Source organism: Myripristis murdjan, chromosome 9 (genome assembly GCF_902150065.1).
Source record: "Myripristis murdjan chromosome 9, fMyrMur1.1, whole genome shotgun sequence".
Taxonomy (NCBI): Eukaryota; Metazoa; Chordata; class Actinopteri; order Holocentriformes; family Holocentridae; genus Myripristis; species Myripristis murdjan.
In genome coordinates, this window is record NC_043988.1 from 22,123,805 (window position 1) to 22,146,213 (window position 22,409).

General features: G+C 42.4%; 1 protein-coding gene across 4 annotated transcripts in view; it reads right to left on the bottom strand.

Annotated features, from left to right (window-relative positions):
• The window catches only part of pde4d (phosphodiesterase 4D, cAMP-specific), a 179,962-nt gene that overhangs the window by 44,165 nt on the left and 113,388 nt on the right, over positions 1–22,409 (bottom strand). Inside the window, exon 1 of one of the 4 annotated variants that reach the window (XM_030059827.1) lies at positions 19,363–20,142. The exons of the other annotated variants lie outside the window; for them this stretch is intronic. Within the exon in view, the coding sequence (XP_029915687.1) occupies positions 19,363–19,451 (89 nt within the window). The 5' untranslated portion in view covers positions 19,452–20,142. Of the gene's footprint in view, positions 1–19,362; positions 20,143–22,409 lie in introns of those variants that run through there. 4 annotated transcript variants of the gene reach the window in all.

Genomic DNA, 22,409 nt, shown 5'->3' on the forward strand with positions numbered 1-22,409 from the left:
CTTGATGCTTTAGATGACTGGATGGACCCTGGTTATTTATGGTTTACCTCGCTCTTAATTGCACTTTGTAAAAGCAGCACAGCCGCTTGAAAGTGTCATACACAGCTACATGTGCACGTACCCACATACACACTTACTTCAGGCAGACACTACAGGCACAACAGAGTAAACAGCTGAACTAAGGCTTGCACAGAGCTCTAACAATGTAGTCAGCCACCAAGCAACAAGCATTTACACAACGCTCTGATGTGAACACACTTCGCTGTGTTGCCCAGGTTGAGCTATTTATCAGCTAATGTTCTGATAAGGGAAACACACACAGTGCTCTCACCTATACATCACTCAAGCAAACACACATCATGCCATGTACATGCAACTCATATGAACACATGAATTCAGACACACACACACACACATACACAATAGGTACAATGTGTGCTACCAACACAAAAGCAGCTTTAATCAATAATCAATGATAGAGATAGATGAGTTCAATCCAACTTTTTCTCTTCTCCAGCATCCAAATGCACCTAGTTTCCAAATGCAGTATTTCTGATTCACTACTTTGCTCCATCTCAACCTTTCACATGCAAGCAACAGTTAGATCTAACTATAAAAACATGGAAAACAAGTGTAAGGTTGCATTAAACTTCACCCTGAAGTTAAAAAAAAAAAAAAGTTAGTCCAAAAATGCAGCATCAAACAATACCACATCAAACAAGCACTAAAATCCTCAGTGCAAGAATGCAGAGTCAAAATACAGACTGCATATTTCAGGTAAGGCCTGTCCAATGACATACTGCCCCTTTTATCTTTTCTCCCACTCCCTTCCCTCCACATTGTTCCTCAGAGGCGGCATTTACCCTCTCCTGCAACGAGGCTTGATGTCAATGGGCTTGTTGGTGGCGTAGGGTGAGCCGTTAGAGCAGGCATGGCGGTAGCGGGCAATCCTCTCCAGAGAAAGGTAGTCAGAGTTCACAGGCAAACTCATTTTTACTGAGGTTCTTCAGTGGTGCCACACACACACATGCACACACACATACATACACACATATACATGCACACACTGGTGCCAAGACAGATGAAGGGAGAGAAAGAGAAGGGACAGATAGAGTGACAAGCCTGATGAAGCTATCTAAGTAGGAAGGAGAGGTGTGTGAGAGAGAGAGGGTTGGTGGGAAATGGAGAGAGAGACAGGAAAGGAGACAGAACGGGTGTAACTGGGAGGGAGAAAAGAGGCAGAGACAGAGAGAGATGCAGGGAGAGGGAGGAGCATAATGCATTGGTAGAGTAAAGTAATTTATATTTTTCTCTCAGATATCCACCTATTGCGAGCCACTTTTGACAGGGTTTTGTAGACTTACTCTACAATTACACAATCAAGTTATTTCAATCTATGCATGTGCAGCTTCAGTCAAAGCTTTCTGATGGGTAAAGTGGTATGAAGGTTAGTGCACATAAGCCAACACAATTTGGAAGGACTCATATCAATTGGAAAGGACACATATCTAAATTGAGTATACCTTGTAAAGTGTATCCTTCATTTGACCCAGTATACTGGAGTATAATAAGAGCAATTTTACCTAATGGCATTGTTCCACCACTAGGGTGCAGCAGAGTACAGCATTACTGAGTGCTACCAACCCAAACCCTACAGCACAAAGACTTGAGTGCTGAGAAATACAAGTAAAACAAAAAAAAACAAACAAAAAAAACTGCAGTAACTGGAACTTGAGCCATCAAATATCCAAATATTGCAATTTCAGACATGAGGTATATTGGCCTACCTCTGACAGATGAGGGACACGTTGATGTTGTTTAACGCAGCCTCACAATCTTATGAGCTGTAAGTCAAAGACAAACCTCATTCATTCATTCATTTTCCAAGCCACTTATCCTCGTTAGGGTTGCAGGGAGACAAACCTCAGTTTTTCCTAAAAAAGTAGTGGGCTTTATGACTGTGAATTGGCAGTAATAATACAATGGCAATACAAATCATGATACAATTCAATTTGTATCACAATATACTGCCTGAACTGAAAATGTAAAAGTAGTTTAAGATACAACCTACTGAATAACATCTAATAAAACATACAACATAATATTTGATAAATGGGATGAAAAACTGACTGACAAAACAATTAGTTCAAAATTCATATCCTAATTCATTAAAACAGACTGAGCACAATGCAGTTACTTAACACAGTACGCTAAAATGTGGATGTCATACAATCACATGAAAATGTTGTAAAAAATGTTGAAAATGTTGAAGTACAAAAATGATATTGGTACGAGGGGTGAGAGAGTAAATATAATATTGCGAAAAATAAGATCGTGATACTCAGCTATATCGTTTTTTTTTTTTTTTTTTGCACAGCCTGGTCTTTGAAATAATAAAAAAGCCCTCTCATGATCTCAATCAACAGCCTTGCCATCTGCCATGGTTGCTGCTAGCAACAGCATTCTTCCACAGGGTATATAGTTTTCAAGGTGGGGGTGGTGCGGGGGGCTCAGTTGATTCCTACAGCGACCAGCAGGGGCCACTCTCCTCCACAGGGACAGAGCAGGGAGACAGGCATAACAACCAGCAGTACATCACAAAGCTGCAAACCTCTCCGGAGTGACGGCTTCTGGCCAGAACTGACAGAGGCAGCCAGCATGTGACATCGGCTCCTGGGTGGACAGGGATGGTGTCAAAGTCACAGACGTAACGACAGGCACAACAGGCTTCTCCACATCTGGAACATTCGAGCATCTCCACATCAGCACACACAGCGGCACTCAGGTGGCCACCTGCCTTATGCAAGCATACACACACCTGCACGCATTCAGACAGAACAAAACTCAGACACCAATGCAAACAGGCGCACAGGCAGTCACTCTCTCTAACAAACACACAAACTCAACACAAACATAATCTGACTGCTTGGCTGCGAACTCAGCCACACGCCATCAGTGCCAGCGACGAGCTGTGACAGAGTGCCACTGTCGTCATTCAGTGTCCCTGAGGCTCACAGCCATGGAAACCAGACTTGGGAGAAAACCTTGTGATTATTCAAATTCATATGTTAGCAACTAAAGCTGTATTTCACTTGGTGTAGTTAAACACAGCCTATATTATTTTTTACTGAACTGTTTTATTTTATTTTCATAGATGAAGCAAATTATATTCAGCTGGCTTTGGTTGTTTGGAAGTTATCTGAAACATAAGAGAGCATTTACAGACTTAAGTTGGCAGAACCATTTGGTATATGACAAAAGCCACTGAGGTCAAACTCTGACATTGTGCTCGGTGTCTATTGCTCAAAGCCACACAGCTCTCAAATGCTTAATAATATATTTATTTAAGCTGTGAAAACAACTACAGAGCCTCAGCCTAGCCATCCAGACATTGTTGGATCAACAAAAAACCACTGCTGGTGGAACAAAGCACTGACTACTAAAGTGAATACTGCAGACACACACAATACAAACAGAAAACACACAAAAAGGGAGAGAAAAACAGTGCGAAAAATGAAAAATGGAGAAACCAGTTAAAGAAAGAGAGAGCTGGCAGTGATGCAGCCTCTACAGTTTATGTACTTAAGTGTATGACAGCTAATTGAGGAGCAGTGTGAGGGCTGCGTGAAGCACTCTCCTCTCATGACTGGCAGGGTCAGTGAACTTGTTAGGGGCTTTGGCACAATGCAGCTTGCCAGAGTGGGACAGATAAAGAGGGTGGGATGGAGGGAGGATAACGGGACAAGTTACCACAGACTTGAAGCCTGTGGAATAGTGGGAATCAAAAGAGAGAGGGAGAGGAAGTTAGAGAGGTTACTAGTGAAAGGGCAAAGGAGGGAGAGCAAGGGCGAGTGGAAAAAAATACAACAGGGAGAGCCAGAGTGGTTAGTCAGTAGTTACATCATTATAGACTGGGTTTTGCCTGTATGGCATATTAAGAGACTAGGCTTTGCCTCAGTGGCTCTTGGGGTCACAGCAGACGTACTCCTCTCTCCCTTTTCTCCTGCGGGTCTGCGTTTGCTCCAATACGTAATGTTTCCTTAGTGCTGTAAGCAGTACCACTTGTGCCCAGTTCTCAAATAAAAGGACAGAATAGCACATCAAGTAACAGGCTATGCCTCAAATGTAACATAAATTACATAAGGGCACCACCTAAGATGATGAAACTGACTAAAATAGTTTAACTTTCACATAACAGCACAAGCCCCTCTGATTCCGTTTCTCGAGGAAGAGAGATGCAAAATGGACTCGACAGAATTGACAGTAAATGCAGCACAATGGCAGCCTACCCAGAAAGCCCTCTAGACAGCTGGCCGAGCTCAACTGTGAAACTCTCTCCCAACCATGTAGGGATTATGGACGTAGTGAGAAGACACAAAGGAACAGAAAGAGACAGATATGTGCTGTATAAACAGCAAATATAGAGAGAATCTGCCTTCTGATCACAGGGATCAGTCGGTCAAACAGAAAAGAGTTAACTGGGTCATCAGTGAAGCAGCTGAGTGAGTATGTAAACTGGATTAGGATTTTGATTACACAGTATATGGGGACAAAAAAAAGTGCAGCATCAATATAAAATCGAACAAAGTGAGAATGAATAACAATAAATGAAATTAACTGTATGAGAAAGAAGTATCTTATGGTGTGTGAGATAATAGAAAACAAAATAACATGCAGTTCTGCTGCAGCCATCTGAACCTCCACTACTGCCATAATTAGCAATAAATATGGATATATTTTGAGGTATATGAATAGCAAAAGATCTGTACCTAATTAAAAGACAATAATGCAATGGTAGTTGGGTTTTGTGTCTTTGTATTTGTGCTCCAGTAACATCAATCACATTGCTTGAAAAACAGGTTTATTCATGTGTGTCCAGGAGCAAATCTGCTGCCACAGCTAGACTCACTTCCTGCTTGCCTTACACACACCCCATCCAGATTCATGTTTACAATATGGTTGCCATGGTGACTTAGTAGGATTCAAAGGGACAGGTAGATCCTGGTAGCCAATCAGACTGCAGTTGCTAAGGGGCCAGTGGCAGGTTTGGTAATCAGTAATGAGAAAATGAGGACAACGCTACACTTGTCAGATGGTCAAAGATGAAAAAAAGGATGTGAAGAGATTTAATTAGCGATGATTAAATTAGACATAATTAACAATAATATTGAGATTTGGGTGCTAATCTGTCCTCAAAATCATCAACCCAGACGATTCACCTTGGGATTTGACTTAAATTCACACCAAAAAATGATCAATTCAGCCTCCAAGTTAATATTTCATGGCAGCCATGCGTGACTTACCCATATTCTATTTATGCATTCAGCTGATTCACAGGCTGGAGAAAGAAGTTAAGCTGGCTGAACTATCATCTGTCTCACAAAGTCACTGGAGCACAACGTAGAATAGAGAGGCTCAACAGAACCCGCCACCACCTACCCCCCCGAAAACATTTCTGCACATTTCAAATGGCTGGACAAGCGTGACTCGCTGAGGATAAGACTGACAAAAGCTCCTCATTATGTATGTCTATGCATGATTGTGCTGGTACGCGTGTGTATGTGTGTGGTCGGGTGTGTGCGTATGCATGTGTTCATCTGACTGCTTGTACTACATGTGTGCCTCATGACCTGCAAAAGTCATCGTAATACTCCACAATATGACTGCGAGAGCCATGAACTGAGATCAGCATGTAGAAATCTGACTCAGTCTCAGAGAAACACTTGTAATCAGCATGACTTTAACAGCCAGCACAGCTCAGCTCCAGACACAGGGAACCTCAACCGTCCCCCGTCTCCACCCCCGTAAGGTCCAGATCAACTCAACTTGACTCCTCTTGCTTTTGGTACCAGGTACTTTTCTCGATTTCGTTTCCTACTGCAGACAGAACCGCCTCTCAGTGTAGCTGGTTGTTATAGTGACTCCGCGTGAAACTACCGTGACATCATCTTCAACACGCCACGCACAGGAACAACGGATGATATCGAAGGGATGGCGTTCTTGATTCTCAGTATGTGACTGTCACAGCAAGGAGGCAAATTTTGTTTCAGAAGAGGCTGAAGGCAGCAAGACTAGTGATGGTTCTCTCTGACCAATCAGCAGTCTGCAGTGTTTTCACGTCACCTATTAGTACTGGCTCAGCTCGTGTGGAACCTCAACCAATGTGAAACCAAAAAAACGCACCAGGTACCAGATGCTAGCCACAATTTTTTTGCAATGGAAAACCAAAAAAGGCAAGTACAGTTGAGTTGAGTTGAGCTGCACCATGCAGTGGAAAAGTGGCTTTACAGGACCATTTTAGAAGTGAAGTGAGGCTATTTTTTTCTATGGTGTCTATTTGTAAATACAACAATTTCAGTTAATTGCATTAATTCTGAAAAACCCAGTAGGAACCCTTAAAACTGTGTTCCAATTGAATTAAACATGCAAATGAGCCATCCACAAAGTAGTCTGAGAAACACCTACCAACACCCACTTGCTTTCAAAGGCATGTGAGGACAACAAGACATCTTATCTTGGTAAAACAACTAACAATGGCTACCTATGCTCCACATTCTGAAACTGACAAGCCCTAGGATGCAACAATGCAATGTGATATGAGGTTTCACGATGTAAAAAAGAGATATGTATCATCAGATCTCATGAGGCACACTGTGGAGAGCTGCAGTCATCCAAGAAAAGTAACAAATGGCAAAACAATGCAAACGCTTAAGTTGTACGAGTAGGGGTGCAAGCCCTGATCAGTATGAGAGATTAAGTATCTAGTCAAAATATCAAATTGTGAACCCTCTATCGTGAATAGAATTGAATCATTAATTGAATGAATCATTCCACCCCTAATGAGGACTATTATGATTTTTCAGGCGGCCTTATTTAGGCTACATGAGCTGCTACAACAGACAGATAGAAAAGCAGAAAGGCAAAGGGAAGCAGACACAAACCTGTTGCATCAAGGATAATGGACTAAAAGCTTGGCATTTTGAATACAAAAAGGACATTTTGGGTGTTTTCAGCACTACTTTGCAGATAGCTCAATTGCCCTGTATAGTCCAACTGGAGCCCAATTGTTAATGAAAAGTTCATAAATACTAACACAATCAGCAAAACTGTTAATCGTAATAACACAACACATTAAAAGAAACTCAGCGTGCTCATTTACCAGTACAATCAGTGTGTTTGACTTAATATGGAATTAGAGGCATGAAGGCCAGAGTATAACCAACTAATACTAAATAAAATACCAAATGCAGCATAATGCAGCTACAATGAAAACAGTGCTGTTCCTAGTCATGAGATTGCTAAGATTGTTACTGACATCTTAGACCACTGGGTGAAACTCCAGCAGAACAACAGCTTATACAGGCTAAGCCAGTGTTATTTGGTGGGTTTATAACCAGAAAAACAGAATTTGAAAGCCCTGTGATTTAGGGGCAAATTGTGATCACAGAACATTAGCCAGAAGTCAGATTTTAAATAAAATTTGCTGTGACAAGCCAGACGCACACAAGCAAAACACAGTCCTCACATGAAATGCATTTTTTTTTTTTGCCATCTCTGCCTTTGTATGTACGGGCTTATGTGTGCCTGGACAGTACATGTGAGTGAGTGGGTGTACTTGTGCGTGAAATGAATTGGTAATAATATCATATTATGGGTGTTTAACTGCTGCTTGCTCATTATCGGGGCAGCCATCGAGCACTGCTAAGCTCTTTGCAGGTCAGCTATACAGTCACAGCAATGGACATTCATACCAGATAGCCTTAGGGAACAGAAGATGCTGACACACTGCAAACAAGATTTTTTTTTAATGGATTCAATGATTGATGGATAAATCGTTACATGACGCCGGCTGGATGAAATCACTTTTGAATGAATGTGTTAAAATGTGGAAAAGGCAATATTTTTCAGCAGATTCAAATCTCTCTCTCTCTCTCACACACACACTCACACACACACACACACACACACACACACACACACACACACACACACACACACACACACACACACACACGGAGTTCTAGTTCGGCAATGCAAGCACATGGCAGGGCTAATAGGTTTAGCTTGGCATCACTCCCAGTGATGTCAGAGTAATCCCTGAGTGACATCATTGCGCTAGGGAGAGTATGTGTGTGCTGAAGCCATATGGAGCAGCTGAAAGAGTCTGTGTGTGGGTGTACATATTGTACAATGTGTGTGTACAGTAAGAGTGTGTGTTTGCTTGTGTGTGTGTGTGTGAGTGGCTGTTTGAGGGATAACCTGCCATTGTGCACCAAGGGTTCCCTCTCTGCAGTTCAGGTCATCCAAGTTAAGATGTTCTTCAAAACATACACACGGAGAACACAAGTATTACAGTGGCTGTGTGAACATACACTATATGGACAAAAGTTATGGGCCAACTACACATTACACCTATACATAGGAGACATAGGAGTTTTTATGACATCCCATTCTAAATCCATAGACATTAATATGGAATTGGTCCCCCTTTTGTATCCAACATCAGTGTATAACTGATGTTGGATGAGAGGGCCGGGCTTGCAGTCTCCGTTCTTGTTCATCCCAAAGGTATCGGATGGGGTTGAGGTCAGGGCTCTCTGCGGGCCGGCCAAATTCTTCCACACCAAACTCACCCAGCCATGCCTTTATGGAGCTTGCTTTGTGCACTGGGGCACAGTCATACTGGAACTGGAGAGGGCCTTCCCCAAACTGTTCCCACAAAGTTGGTAGCATAAAAATAACTTGGTAAGCTGAAACATTAAGATTTCCCTTCACTGAGGGGCCTTGGCCAACCCCAGAGAAACAAGCCCATAGCATTATCCCTCCTCCACCAAACTTTACAGTTGGCACAGTGCAGTAAGGCAGGGGACGTTCTCCTGGCATTCACCAAACCCAGACTTGTCCATCAGACTGCCAGACAGAGAAGCGTGATTGGTCACTCCACCGCTCCAGAGTCCAGTGGCGGTGTGCTTTACACCACTCCATCTGACGCTTGGCATTGTGCTTGGTGATGTAAGGCTTGCATGGGGCTGTTAGGCCATGGAAACCCATGCCATGAAGCTCCCAGCACACAGTTTTTGTGCTGATGTTAATGCCAGAGGAGTTTTGGAGCTCTGCAAGTATGGAGTCAGCAGAGCATTGGCCACTTTTACACACTATCTGCCTCCGCACTCGGCGACCCCGCTCTGTAACTTTATGTGGTCTGACACTTGGCGCCTGAGTTGCTGTGGTTCCTAAACACTTCCACATTGCAATAATCTCACTTACGGTTGATTGTGGAATATCTAGGAGGGAAGAAATTTAACATACTGCCTTGTTGCAATGGTGGCATCCTATTACTTAACTCTTAAAGTACCACGCTCTTTAGAACGACCCATTCTTTCACAAATTTTGTCACGGCAAATTGCAAGGCTAAGTGCTTGATTTTATACACCTCTGGCAATGAGACTAAACGAAAAACCTAAATTTAATGACTAGTATATTACTCTTGTCATACATTTAGTGCCATATCCACTCTATTAAGTACACCTCCCGGGGAGGAAGGGGGGAGGTCCTCCCCCCTTCCTACAAACAGCTCACTCCTCCAGAAAGCGACCTATAAATTATGCAGGGGGTACAGAGTCAAACCAAGTCAATTTTATTTATATTGAGACACAATTACTGTTCGACTAAATGTCAGAATGGACAAGACGCATGATTTTAGTGAGTTTAATCATAGCTGGTGCTAGATACGGTAGTCCCACCATCCCAGAAACAAATGCTCTCTTGGGATTTTAGTGCACTAGTGTCTAGAATTACAGAGTAAAGAGTGATAAAAAAAGACTCATCAGTTTTGTTGATAAGAGAAGTCCAAGAAGAAGTGGCATGACTTGCTAGAAGGCAAGCAAAACATTTGCAAAAAACAGCTCAGAACAATGGTGATGGGCAGAGGTCCCTTTTGGAATGCACAACTCAACACTTTAACAAGTCAGTAACTGAGGGATTGAAATGCAGCCTGGCTGAGCAAACTCATCCTATCAGTGCCACTAGCATGAGCTGCTGGTGGTAATATAACTGCATATGGCGGTGGTTTTCAAACTGGGGACTTGGTGTCACCTGGTGTTCCTGAGCAGGTTGCAGAAAAGTTCTCCAGCAAAAAGAGTAGTAGTTTAATCATTTAAATTTCATGACAGTTTCTCTCAGTTGGAGCAACATGACCATTTTGATTATAATTAATAGTGATCCTGGGTTGATCATAGCATGGCTATACCAACTTCTGTTATCTCCAAAAAGACAATGTTTTGTTTTTTTTTTTCTCAGAACTGATTCTTTAGAACAAAGTCCTCTCAAAATGGGGTCTGTAATCTAGTATGTGTGTATATTAGGGGTCTTGACATGAAAAAGTTTGGCTAGTGGGTACCTTAACATGGTTACTGACCAAGTGCATCCCCTCATACCCATAATCTAGGCTTTTTACAATGGATAGTGTGCAATCTTCTTTGAATGAATTGAAAAAACCCTTCAATTTACCTCAATGTCCTGTGTGGTTCCCTGATTGAAGCCCAACAGAGAATATTCAGGATGAGGTGGAAAAGGATATCTGCAGCATCAATGTAGCCTACTGCTGAAAAATCAGCAAGAATTGTGTGGTCAGTATAAGTCAGTATTGATCCCCATGGAATTTTTCCAGTTCCTTGTCACATACAGGCCTCACAGGGTTAAAACTGTTCAGGAAGAAAAAGGGAGTCTTATCCAGCATAAGTTAAGTGCACTTATGGGAGTGGATACTAAGTGTAGATGTTTGTTGGTGTTACGAATACACTGTCAGTGTCAGTGTTCATTCATGCCTTTGTGCTGAGACAGTTATGTGCTACACCCTGTAATGTGAAATGCAAAGTCTGTCTTACCAGATAGATGAGACATGTTAACAGTTTGGATTGCGCAAGTGGGAGTGTATTTCCCATAAGGAAGCATTATACAATTGAATTCATTATATGCCTGTGTGCAAAAATACTGCGGAAGTTCAAATACGTGGACTAAACAATAGTGAAATGGCATAGACATGCAGACTTTGGAGAGGAATTCTGGGACAATAGACCAATAAAATGAACAGAAGCAGAGCAAGTAGTGATCAAAGAAAACCCTTAATTCTTAAAATTATAGGGGGAAAGTAATCACAGGCTTTTGTGTGGAATTTCTGAATTATCTCTTGGAAGTCACTATAAAAAAGCATGAACTTTGCTGAAATAATAACCCGTAAATATGCATAACTATAAGCTTGCCAAGTCGTTAACCTTCCTCAACCCTCATGGGTTCCCCAGCCAGCATTAGCTGGATTTAGAATATAAGTCTGTAATATTTGTAAATCCAGCTTAGTGTGTGTGACTATGAGTGTGTGTGTGTGTGTGTGTGTGTGTGTGTGTGAGGGGACTCCCTTTCCTGGTCAAAGCCTTGTTAAGCCGTTTGCGTACCTCCTCATAAACATTGTCGTCATCATATAAATAACAACCACCATCGTCGTCATCAGTGGTTCCCTTCTACGAAAAACAGCGTCACTGAAAAGCTTTTCTGCTTATGAAGGCAGTTCCCCAAACCTTCATGACATTTTCTGTCTCATGCCCCTAATTATTTCTCTCACTCACAGGGAATCATTTCAACAAAACCTACTCCATTTAATTAAACAACTGGAATCAAGTCTGTGGCAGAGTGGGATCTTCGCAGGCTGGAATCATTTTCCTAGATCTATTTAGTCGTCAAATACCTTTGAAAATCAAAATGTGGACCAGCTACATGTTGAATTCTGACCTCCAACAAAGGCAGCAGCCCAGACATGGTGGCTTAGGGGCCTGCCCTCCTCTCCTCCCCCACTCTCTCACAGTTGTACCCAAAAGTAACCCCCAGGTTGTTCCCCTTGAAATGTTATTCATCACATCTTTTTGTTTCACTGCAAACATTGTTTTTTTTTTTTTTTTTTTTTTTTTGGCCCGTGGTGAGACTATATAACAGCCCTCATTCTGAGAGCTCCTTTGTTCCTGCAGGAAAGAGCCTGGCATGATAACATCTGTTGGTTCACCGCAGGTTTTATTTGGGTCAAATGGTGACGTACATGCCTGCACAGCGGTACTCCGTCTCACCATACATTCAATAATATTTCGTCATGTCCTCAAATTCTACCTCTGAAGTAATAATGAAATTTTAAATGTCAGGAAAATTAGAAGGGGATTTCATATCAGTTTGATATCAACAATGGGTTATGATGTAAAACACAATGATCCTTATTTATTCATGATGTAGTTCAGAGGGCTTTGAGAGCAGATGTCCATAAGACCCTATGTCTAGTTAGAATTATTAAACCTTTTTGTGCAAAGTCCAAAATACAACATGAAAGGCCTTTTTCTGAGAGCATAATGACACGCCAATAATGTGGCAGCAACCTCAAATGAAAAACAAAGGATGCTTTCTAACTGTGCAAGGGCAATAAAATCACAGCCTAACAAAGAAGGTGCACTATACCTTGCAACTGCTTTAAGGACAGCCAAAGCGCTGTTCACAGGAACTCAAGCTAAAAAAAAAAATGTAATTTTCATACTCTTTCATTTTACACCTGACAAAGAAATCAGCCACGGATGTCTGCCACTGCTCCCAGCCCACTGCTCCAGCCAGCTCCTTTAGCCCCAGCCTCAGCCCGTAACATTTCTATTTTAGATTTATGCTTAGTTCAGTCATGAAAGCACCTGCGGCTATCCCCAGCCTCCAATAGGTCTGGCAGCCAAGCTGTATTCTTATTGATCTGTCTGTCTTCCCTCTGTCCCAGAAATGAAGAGAAGATTGAATGCCCTATCTAGCAGCTGCCATGCAAACAGGGGTGAGAGATGACCGAGGAGGTTGAAATGAGAGAAATTGAAATGAAATAGATATTTAAAATGAAACTGATGTCAAGGGTGCCTCACAGCTTTCAGCACTGTGGCTCTTGTATGCACTTCATATGCACACAGCACACTCCAGCGAACAAGTTATGTAACTATGGTGACATTTAACCACAACTGTTGAAGTCAATGACACAGCATGTCAGATTATAGGACAAAAGGAGTGCATTGTTCCTCTCAGTCCCACTTGACACCAACGCCTGCAATTAATAAAAGCAAAAGGAGAAAAGTGGTCAATACATGCAGTCATTAGCTTCGAAAGTGCATGAAAAATTGCTCTTATCTGCTTGATTTTCTTAGGCTGACACACCAAAGTGCCAACCTGTCCCACCTTGAATAAAGATAGCTCTGCATTCAGTGTAAACCTTACAGGCAACATAAAGGTAAAAACTAGATCAATATTCACTATGATATTGGTTATAATATTTCAACATAACAGTCACTGAAAATAGTGATCAATGGATAAGTAGGCACAATAATACAGAATGGTTAACTCATCACCATTGTCCGTGTAAGAATGAATCTGATAGGCTTAAATTACTTGAATAAGCCTAACAGTTGTGAACTGTCCTGGCTTATTGTTGTGTGCTACCAATGTGTTAGTGTGTCTTTGGCTTTGATTCACTGCCGTGAGTAATGGGAACACTGTCTCCAGACATTGCTCATTCCTGCATCTCATCTGACCTGAGGGGTATGGTTGGGGTGGGGGTGGGGAGGGTAAATAAATAAAATGAAATAGGTTGCAGAATAACACATTAGAGTGAGAATGCGAGAGAAACAATGTGTGAAGGAATAAGAGTAAGATGCAAGTCGAAGGCTGGGAAAGAGAGAACAGGCTGTCTTGAGCATGAAGAGCCTTACATCAGACTAACATTGCCAGCTCCAACTGACTCAGCACACACACACACACACACACACACACACACACACACACACATACACACACTGAAACACAAACCCAGCAACAGCAACAGAAAGATGTCCTCCAAAGTAGGTGAGAAATAATGTACTGATCATTGTGCAATTCTGAAGAGGGGCTCACTGCGCGCTGTACTGAGATTTTTCAACAAGAGAGAACTTTGAACATTTGCTTCTTTGTGAGCAACAGCAGTGCATGTCACGCTCTGTGAAGGACAAGCTGTGAGCTCCATCAATTACATCAGGGCCTATTAAGAATATGTCTGAGTGTTTGAGCTCACTTCAACTAACCTCATCAACAATTTAAACACAGCAAATCACTGGTTTGCAAGGGATAATGATTTACACTGATTCCTGTTAATTGAAAAAGGTACAGCTACATCATTGCACTTGCTGCACAGTCTCTCAAGCCAGACTCTTTCTTCCATGGTCTTCAAATGCTCGTAGGTAGGGCTCGGCGATATGGACAATATCAATTGATAGTAATGTTTTAATGATAATGATATTTTTGACTGAATACCTTAATATTGATGCCATGACAATATTGTAGGGATGACAACTGGTACTTTCAAAAAATGTTTACACACAGTAGCTTTTGATTAACAAACATTACTATTGTCGCTACCATGACAATCAAATTAAAGGTATAAAAAACGGAATACCTACAACAGTCTAATAAGTTCAGAAAATTGCATCCTTTAACTGGAATGCAGTGATTAAAACCAGGAAAAGACATTACTTAATCTCAGACAATATCTAATCTTAGATTACAATATCAATACAATATTGGTAATGGGCCATAATGAGATATACATCGATATTTTGCCAAGCCCTTCTCCAGAGACAGTCTGTACTGTAGGCCATTAAAATTTGAGTACAACACAAAGGCGGAAGTTGTCTTCCAGCAGCAAAGCTATGTCATTTAATCTGCAACGCAGATGAAACCGGTCAAACAAGACTTTGTTAGACATAAATGATGTATCTGGAATTTAGCAGACAGCTAGTAGTAGCTAGGCTTTGAGAAGTGGTTTGCAGTAGGATTTATTTTTGTGACTGCAAAGTGGGTGCAGATTTTGGAAATAACTGGATATCCACTTCACTTCCTTTATCACCTTCAGGCAGCAAAAATACAGACAGAAGCAGCAGCATCTGGAAAACTGCAAGAGCCATGCATCCACATTGAGAGACTACTACAGACCTGAACTTCATTTTGATTGGAGACATAACTGATAGCTGATAATACATTCCTTTTAGAAATGGCATGCTGTAAAAAGCAGCTTATGCAGGGTGGTGTAGTGTGCAACTGGGTGAAACTGGGCTCAAGCATGCACCCAGCCTGGGTGTCCTTGAGGAAGACACTGAATCCCTTCCAGCTCCAGGGGTGCTGCTCTGAAGCGGGTCCTGCGGTGTGACCACAGGATCCGGGACAAGTGGAAAAGAGCATTTCCCTCTTCAGTGATCACTAAAGTATGAAATTACATTAAATTTTAATGTGGTGATGAGGTCACTGGAGGAGGCCTTAAAAATAATTCAGTGTGGGCTAAGTGCATGGCATGTGAAAGATGCATACCATGTACTGGCAATTTGATGGGTACAAATCCAAGCTCATGCTATGCCACCAAGTCTTCCTTATTTCCTGTCTTTTTAAAAACTGAATAGCCATGCTCACAAAAAAAAAAAAAAAAAAAAAAAAAAACTTAAGTGTTATGAAACAAGAAAATGTGCTAGACTGTGTGGCCCTATCTGTGTGACTCTCTAGGCAGAGCGAGTAGAATAAACGCTCAATAAAGCTGAGTATATCGCCATTGTCCTGCACAGTAGGCTGACAAAGATTGATGCTGTAGGCGAGGGGTTACACACAGTCATTCTCTCTCTAACACATCCATACACACACACACACACACACACAGCGCTGGTGGCCCTCTGGGACAACAGTGAGTGATGACTTTGTCTCGCAAAAACTGGCAGTAGGTCTTCCAAAAAAAAAAAAAAAAAAAATGCCCATTTTAAAACTCCACCTCAGTCCCAACAAAGAAACTCTGAGTCAAGGAAAGTAATCTAAAGTTTGGCTGAGATTGACCCAGAAGCATTGGAATCAATGACAATGTGCAGTGGGAGAGAGCCTGAGAGAAATGAGAGATAACAATGCCTTGTGTGTTGTTATCTTACTGACACAATGTGGTAAGCCCAAGGAAGCCACCCTTGGGGGCATAAAGAGAGAGAGAGAGGGGTAGGGGTGGGGATGGGAAGTGAGAATCAGACTTGATGCTCTTTAATTAACATTTTGCTTAAAAAACAAGAGAAAAAACACATCAAAACAACCTATTTAAACCAGCTATTACCCATTGCCTATCCACACCCTACAACATTCAGTTCTAACTACCCACAGAAGGAGAGAGAGAGAGAGAGAGAGAGAGAGAGAGAGAGAGAGAGAGAGAGAGAGAGAGAGAGAGAGAGAGAGAGAGAGAGAGAGAGAGAGAGGCAATGCATGGCCAATCCATATTTTCTAAAGATAGCCTCGTCTATCTTCTCCCTCTGGTCTCAGCACCAAGTACCGAAGCACTGGATTCACTTAATTGGATTACTTTCATACTTTTCATTTCCATTTTAGTTTGTGCTTAATGAAGTTTATACACTCATAAATCTGTGTTTATTCATTGTAGCGCTGCAGACAGACCACAGGCATTTAAGAAGGTGGGGATTTAAAGGAACCACGTTAGATGAAACAACTTGCCAATAATTAGGTTGTTCCTGACAGTCTACATACGTTAATGAAAATCAACCACTAGGCTGGTGGTCAATAAAGATGCTGACTGTATTGACTATCTGTGCCTCAAACAGTAACCCTATAATAATACATCCTGTCCTGCTGAGAGCGAGAGAAAGAGAGAGAGAGACAGAGAGAGAGAGAGAGAGAGAGAGAGAGACAGAGAGAGAGAGAGAGAGAGAACTGAACAATGAGAGCATTAGCCTTTTGCATTGCTGTAATGAGAGATTACAGTAAATATGTGCTGTGCATTTGCATGTCAAATTGAAAAAAACACTCGTAAATCAAAGTTTTTGTGTTTGTTTATGTCTGTGTGTGCTTGTGTCTGTGTTTATTTGAATTGCACCAGTGTATTTCCTGTTATTATACGGAGGGCCTAGTACAGTATCCATAGCTTTGTGTTAATCTCCCTAAACCCCATTCTGCCACTGCAGCCCTGCTTGTATAAGTCGAGAAAGAGAGGAGGCGACTGGTCCATTATCAAGGCACAATGAATAATACAGAATCTCCTGAAAGTTCCTCTGGACACAACTGCACACATGCGCACACACACTTGATGGTGCATTCCTTCACTAAGGGGAAGAGAGAGAGAGAAAAAAAATCCCTGCCTGAGGTCTAAATCGAGTCTGACAGGCTCATCTCCCATTCTCAGGGACTAATGCCCTATTCTGACAACCATGACAGCTCTGAATTGTTGTTCCAACACTGTCACTAGATTTACTACATCCATCCAATTCAACAACACAATGCATTTCAGCAGACTGTGAACTACATCTCAGTCAGATTTCTCTCAAATTAATAAAGGAATTACATCAGAAAGACAATGTCAAAGCCAGAACATGCACTGGAAAATAACTCCCTCTCCTTCTCTATCTATTTGTATGTTATGATAATCACTAACTATTAACCTTTCATACCTCAGGGCCTGTCATCTTAACCATAGCGATGACCTGTGGGAGAAGTATGGAAAGGAATAGCAGGTTACATACACACACACACACACAGACACACACACACACACACACACAAACACACACACACACACACACACACACAAGAATATGTAAGCGTGTACTTTGCACCAAGACATCTGGACATTAAAGTGCTGAGGGTGGAGGGGGTTTTTCATATTTGCTAGGTCCACCCAGATCTGTCAGGGATGTCTGCTGATTCAAACCAGCAACTTACCGGTCACAAATTCATTTCTCTAAACTTTACACTGTGGCCACCCATGAACGCATCAGACTGTATGTTTATACAGTCTGACTGAGCATGTGTGTGATAATCCCTGCCAGTGTGTGTGGAGAGGAAGGAAGAGGGATGTTTTTCTGTATCTGTTTACGTAGCTGCCTGTGGATTAACGAGGAACATTCAACACTGCTTCCCTCGTCAAAGGCCAGTGTGCCCACTCTCTTGCAGTATGTGTATATGAGTGTGTGAGTGGGCATCTGCACATGCGTCTGTTTTTGTCCTTGTGTCATGACATCCGTATAGAGCTTGTCTGTGTTTCTTTATTTTATACCCCATCTGCTTCTGCACAGCTTTCTCTTTCACTTGATGCTAATGTTAACAGTAAAACTTAATAACAGGCATTGTCAGGGACATCTCTTCCTCTGGAATGTGAGCAGACGTATCAGTTGAATCAATAGTTCCTCTTGATTGGTACAACTTGTGCCACAGAATATTTTGGCATATTCAGCTCATCTTTCCAGACCCTCCTGCCCTTGCATGCTCCAGGATGTCTAACCCACCACTGTCAAGGGCAATGTCAAAAGACACAAACATGACTGTGTGTGTGTGTGTGTGTGTGTGTGTGTGTGTGTGTGTGTGTGTGTGTGTCAGCACCTAACTTAAACAATTAAAATGAACACATCTGGAGGCCTATGTATGTCCGAGTAAAAAAACAAACAAACATACAAACCTATGATGAAGGATGTGAAGACATGTTGCAATACGTGAATGTGTACTACAGAATACTGTTAGTGTCTCACCACAGAGAGCACTACAAAAATAAAAAACACTGTGGACAAACAGGTCTGATAAAGAGCAACAGAACTACTCTGTCCTCATTCCAGGCCAGGAGAAAAGGGAAGAAAAACTCCTCTGATGGGGCATGATTTTTTTTTTTTTTTTTTGCCTCATTAGCATGAAAAAGTCTGAGTGCTGAAAATGTTAATGTGTGTTGTTTTTGTGCCCCAGCAGCACACTGATGACATCAGTGACTCCTCTGTTTTCCTCCCAGTTTATACTGTAGCTGAGACAGCTACAGCTGTGAGACAGTTATTTTACCATCTTGTTTTGCACTTGAGATGCATTCTCTGACGCATTATTACAGTACCACAGTGTGTTTGCTATTTCTGATTTAACCTCTCGTTTATGGATCAACTCAAGCATTTAGTGTGGGAGAAAACGACAGGAAATGTCTGGCCCATTTAACAATAAATTTTCCTGAATGCAGCGGAGCTGGGAAACCCTACGATGGGCTGGGCTCAGCTAGGCCAGCCTTGGGGGAGCCCTAACACTTCAAAACAACACAGACACACAAACACAAAGGCGCACACACATGAATGTGCACACCAGTAACAAACACTGACATATGGATGTTTTAAACTAATCCATACTCATATAAATAAACATACACATGCAAATAGTAATGCAACAGCACCACAGCTAAAGCTATACACGATGTAAGAAGCAGACAAATCCACATTCAGCTCTATACACAAACACACACACACACACACACAAACCATGAGGATTACCAACTCTCACCATATCCAGGAGTGCCTCCTGAAAGGGATTTGGTTGAGGTGCATCATTGTCTTCTCACTGGACACAGCTGGACACTGTCCAGGCTTCATAGCTTGGCTGTGTGAGGAATGTTCCCCTACCTGTTAACCTTTCTCCCTTTGAACCCCTCTATCTTTTTATCTGTCTGTCTGTCTACCTAACTATCTTCTACAGACACTGCCCCACAATGTCCACAGGCCCCAGCACAACATGCACCGTCCCATACTGCAGTCCACTGCTGTGCTGTGCCCATTCAGACTAAAATTCCAGTAATGATCCCCTTCTGAACTTCCACCTTTACTGCTTTGTCCTCAGGGCATTATTCCAAAAAGCACCGGCTTACATCCTACAAGGCAAAATTGAGCTATATAGCACCGTAAAATCCATTGAGTTCCAGCGGGGAAAAAAGAAATCCCAAGAATTGTACTGTTAAAAACATGAACTGGAGCAGAGTTAAAAGTGTGAATCATGTATCTCAGTGACAAAGTCTCAGTAGCGTGAGCACGCAGGCGGCCACACAGCAGGACCAGTTACGCTCTCCGGCCGCTGCTCTTTTTTTCCGTGGGATTCTTCCAGCGAAGGTTTGGAAATTGCTGTCCCACATCCACATGGTGAACCGGTTCAGGGAGTCATTCCTCCGGAAAACATTTCTTTTCCTGACAGCCAACGACGCTGGTTGGAGAGGCAGCGGTAGTCAACAGCAGCATGACAGAGCATGTTCCTCACACACACACTCACACTCCCTTGCACTCTCTCAGCTTTACCCCCCTTTCCTATCATGCATTGCCTCTCTCTCGCTCTCTCTCTCTCTCTCTCTCTCTCTCTCTCTCTCTCTCTCCCTCTCTCTCTCTCTGTTGTGCCTGCTCACTCTCTCCCAGGGAGGGAAGAAAGGAAACTGGTAGGAAAAAAAAAAAACAGTGAGGCGCCTCTAGAGTACCCCCCCCCCCCCAACACACACACACACACACACACACACACACACACTTCCTCCCTCCCTCTGTGTAATAGTCAGTGGCATGTCCTGACCCTTTGAGAGTATAAGGTGCGCCTGCTCCTTTGATTGCCAGTAAGCTAAACCTATTGATCCTCTTAACCACGTGCTGCTCTACTTCATTCAGAGAGAAACACAGCCTACATGCAAATGCACACCAATACAAATGCACACATACAGCTTATTGTGTGCATAGAAATGAGAGGAAAAGCTTGACAGGAGTAATTTCCCTTATTTCCCCAAACTGCCCTGAACTCTGTACAAGCTCTATTTTTCTCCTTTGTTCTCTCTTTTTTAAGTAATATGTGATTGTCTCTATGTCTTACTTTTGTCATCATCACAACAGCAGTGCTGTGGTTTTCCTGACACGTTTTTTTTTCTTTTTTTTTTTGCTACTCTGAACACTCTGTCTATCTCTAGTGTCTGCATGCATTCCAGTGAACCATGAAATTTCAAACCGCAGAACAAATGGTGGCTTATGTTTCTCTGCATGTGTGTATATGTGTGTGACATCTACTGAATGTGTGTATGAATTGTGTGTGTGCACAAGAGAGCATGCAGGGGGCCTTTCAAGGCATGTTTGTCTCAAGAAACTTGTTACACAGGATGTCACAGCCCTGACTGCAGTATAATGCATACCGCTGTTCCTTCACCAGTGATTTCAGACCCAGATGCTGTCAGTGGTCACGCCCATGAACCAAATGGTAAATGTCATACAGTAAATACCTACCTAAATGCAAGAAAAACTGTGGCAAACGTTTAACTAGCTGCAACTAAAATGCATGATATTCAAAATATTTCAGAATGCATGTCTGTGTATGTGCTCATGTGTGAGTCAGTTTGTGTTTATGTGCATGTGCGGCTTTGCACACACATATCAATTTGCGTATTTGCGTGTGAGTGGCATTGGCAAGGAGGCTCTGGGTTGAGGCTGAGGTTAGCACACTAAGATTGTGTGTGTATGTGTGTTTTGCATTAAAAACCATAGCCGTGGCAGAGCTCCAGTTGCTGCGGTCTGAAAAACAGGATCCAGGGCTGCTTCTTACACACATCCTGCCCAACACACACGTCAGCAGCCTCTCAACTCCTGCCAAAAGTCAAACCACCTCACAGCCTCAGTAAACCTGCACCTTCACCCACAACAGGCACCCATACACAGGGCGGAGGAGCGCTGAAGGCTGAGGAATCTGCTTGCGGGAGAATGAAGATAGAACTTAAATTCTCTGGTGGGGGGCTAACAGTTTAGGCAGACACAGAGAGGCAAATTCAATTTAAAATACTTTAAAGGTTAAATAAGAAAGCACCTATTAAGTGCAAGCACACCTGTTATTCATTATGCACTCACACAGGGCAAAATCCACACAAGTCTACATGTGCACACACATATACACACAAACACAAACACACAGTTACAAACAACCACACATGCTCATCATATCTTTTCAGCTATCTCCTACACAAGTAGACATTGGGGCCAGCATTCTAATAATAGCATATACACTGTATGTCCCTGTGTATGTATATGTGTGTGTGTGTGTGTGTGTGTGTGTGTGTGTGTGTGTGTGTGTGTGTGTGTGTGTGTGTGTGTGTGCGCGCGCACGCAAGCACGCACTGTTATGTAATCATAGCTCCTGCACTGGGGGCTGTTGCCCCTTGTTCTACTCAACACTGGTGAGCTGTCACGACTCATCCTGCAGGCTGACAGAGAGACAGGAGGAGAAAGAAAACTAGAGAAAGAGAGAGAGAAAAAGGAGAGTGAGCAGAAGAGAGAGAGAGAGAAAAAGAGGAGGAGGAAGGGGATGGACATGACAGCACTTTAGGAAGAGGAGGTTGGTGAAAATAAGGAGAAAAGGACAAAAAGAGCAGGAGGACAAGACAAAGGGGGAAATGTCCTGCTGTGACAGAATGGATGAAGATTTAACGAAAGATGAGAAGCAGGAAAGCTTAAAATAGAAACCTTAAAAAAGGCTTTTTCACCAGACAGAGAGCCAATGCAATACCATACTATAGCAATGATCTACAGCCTCAGTATTAACCC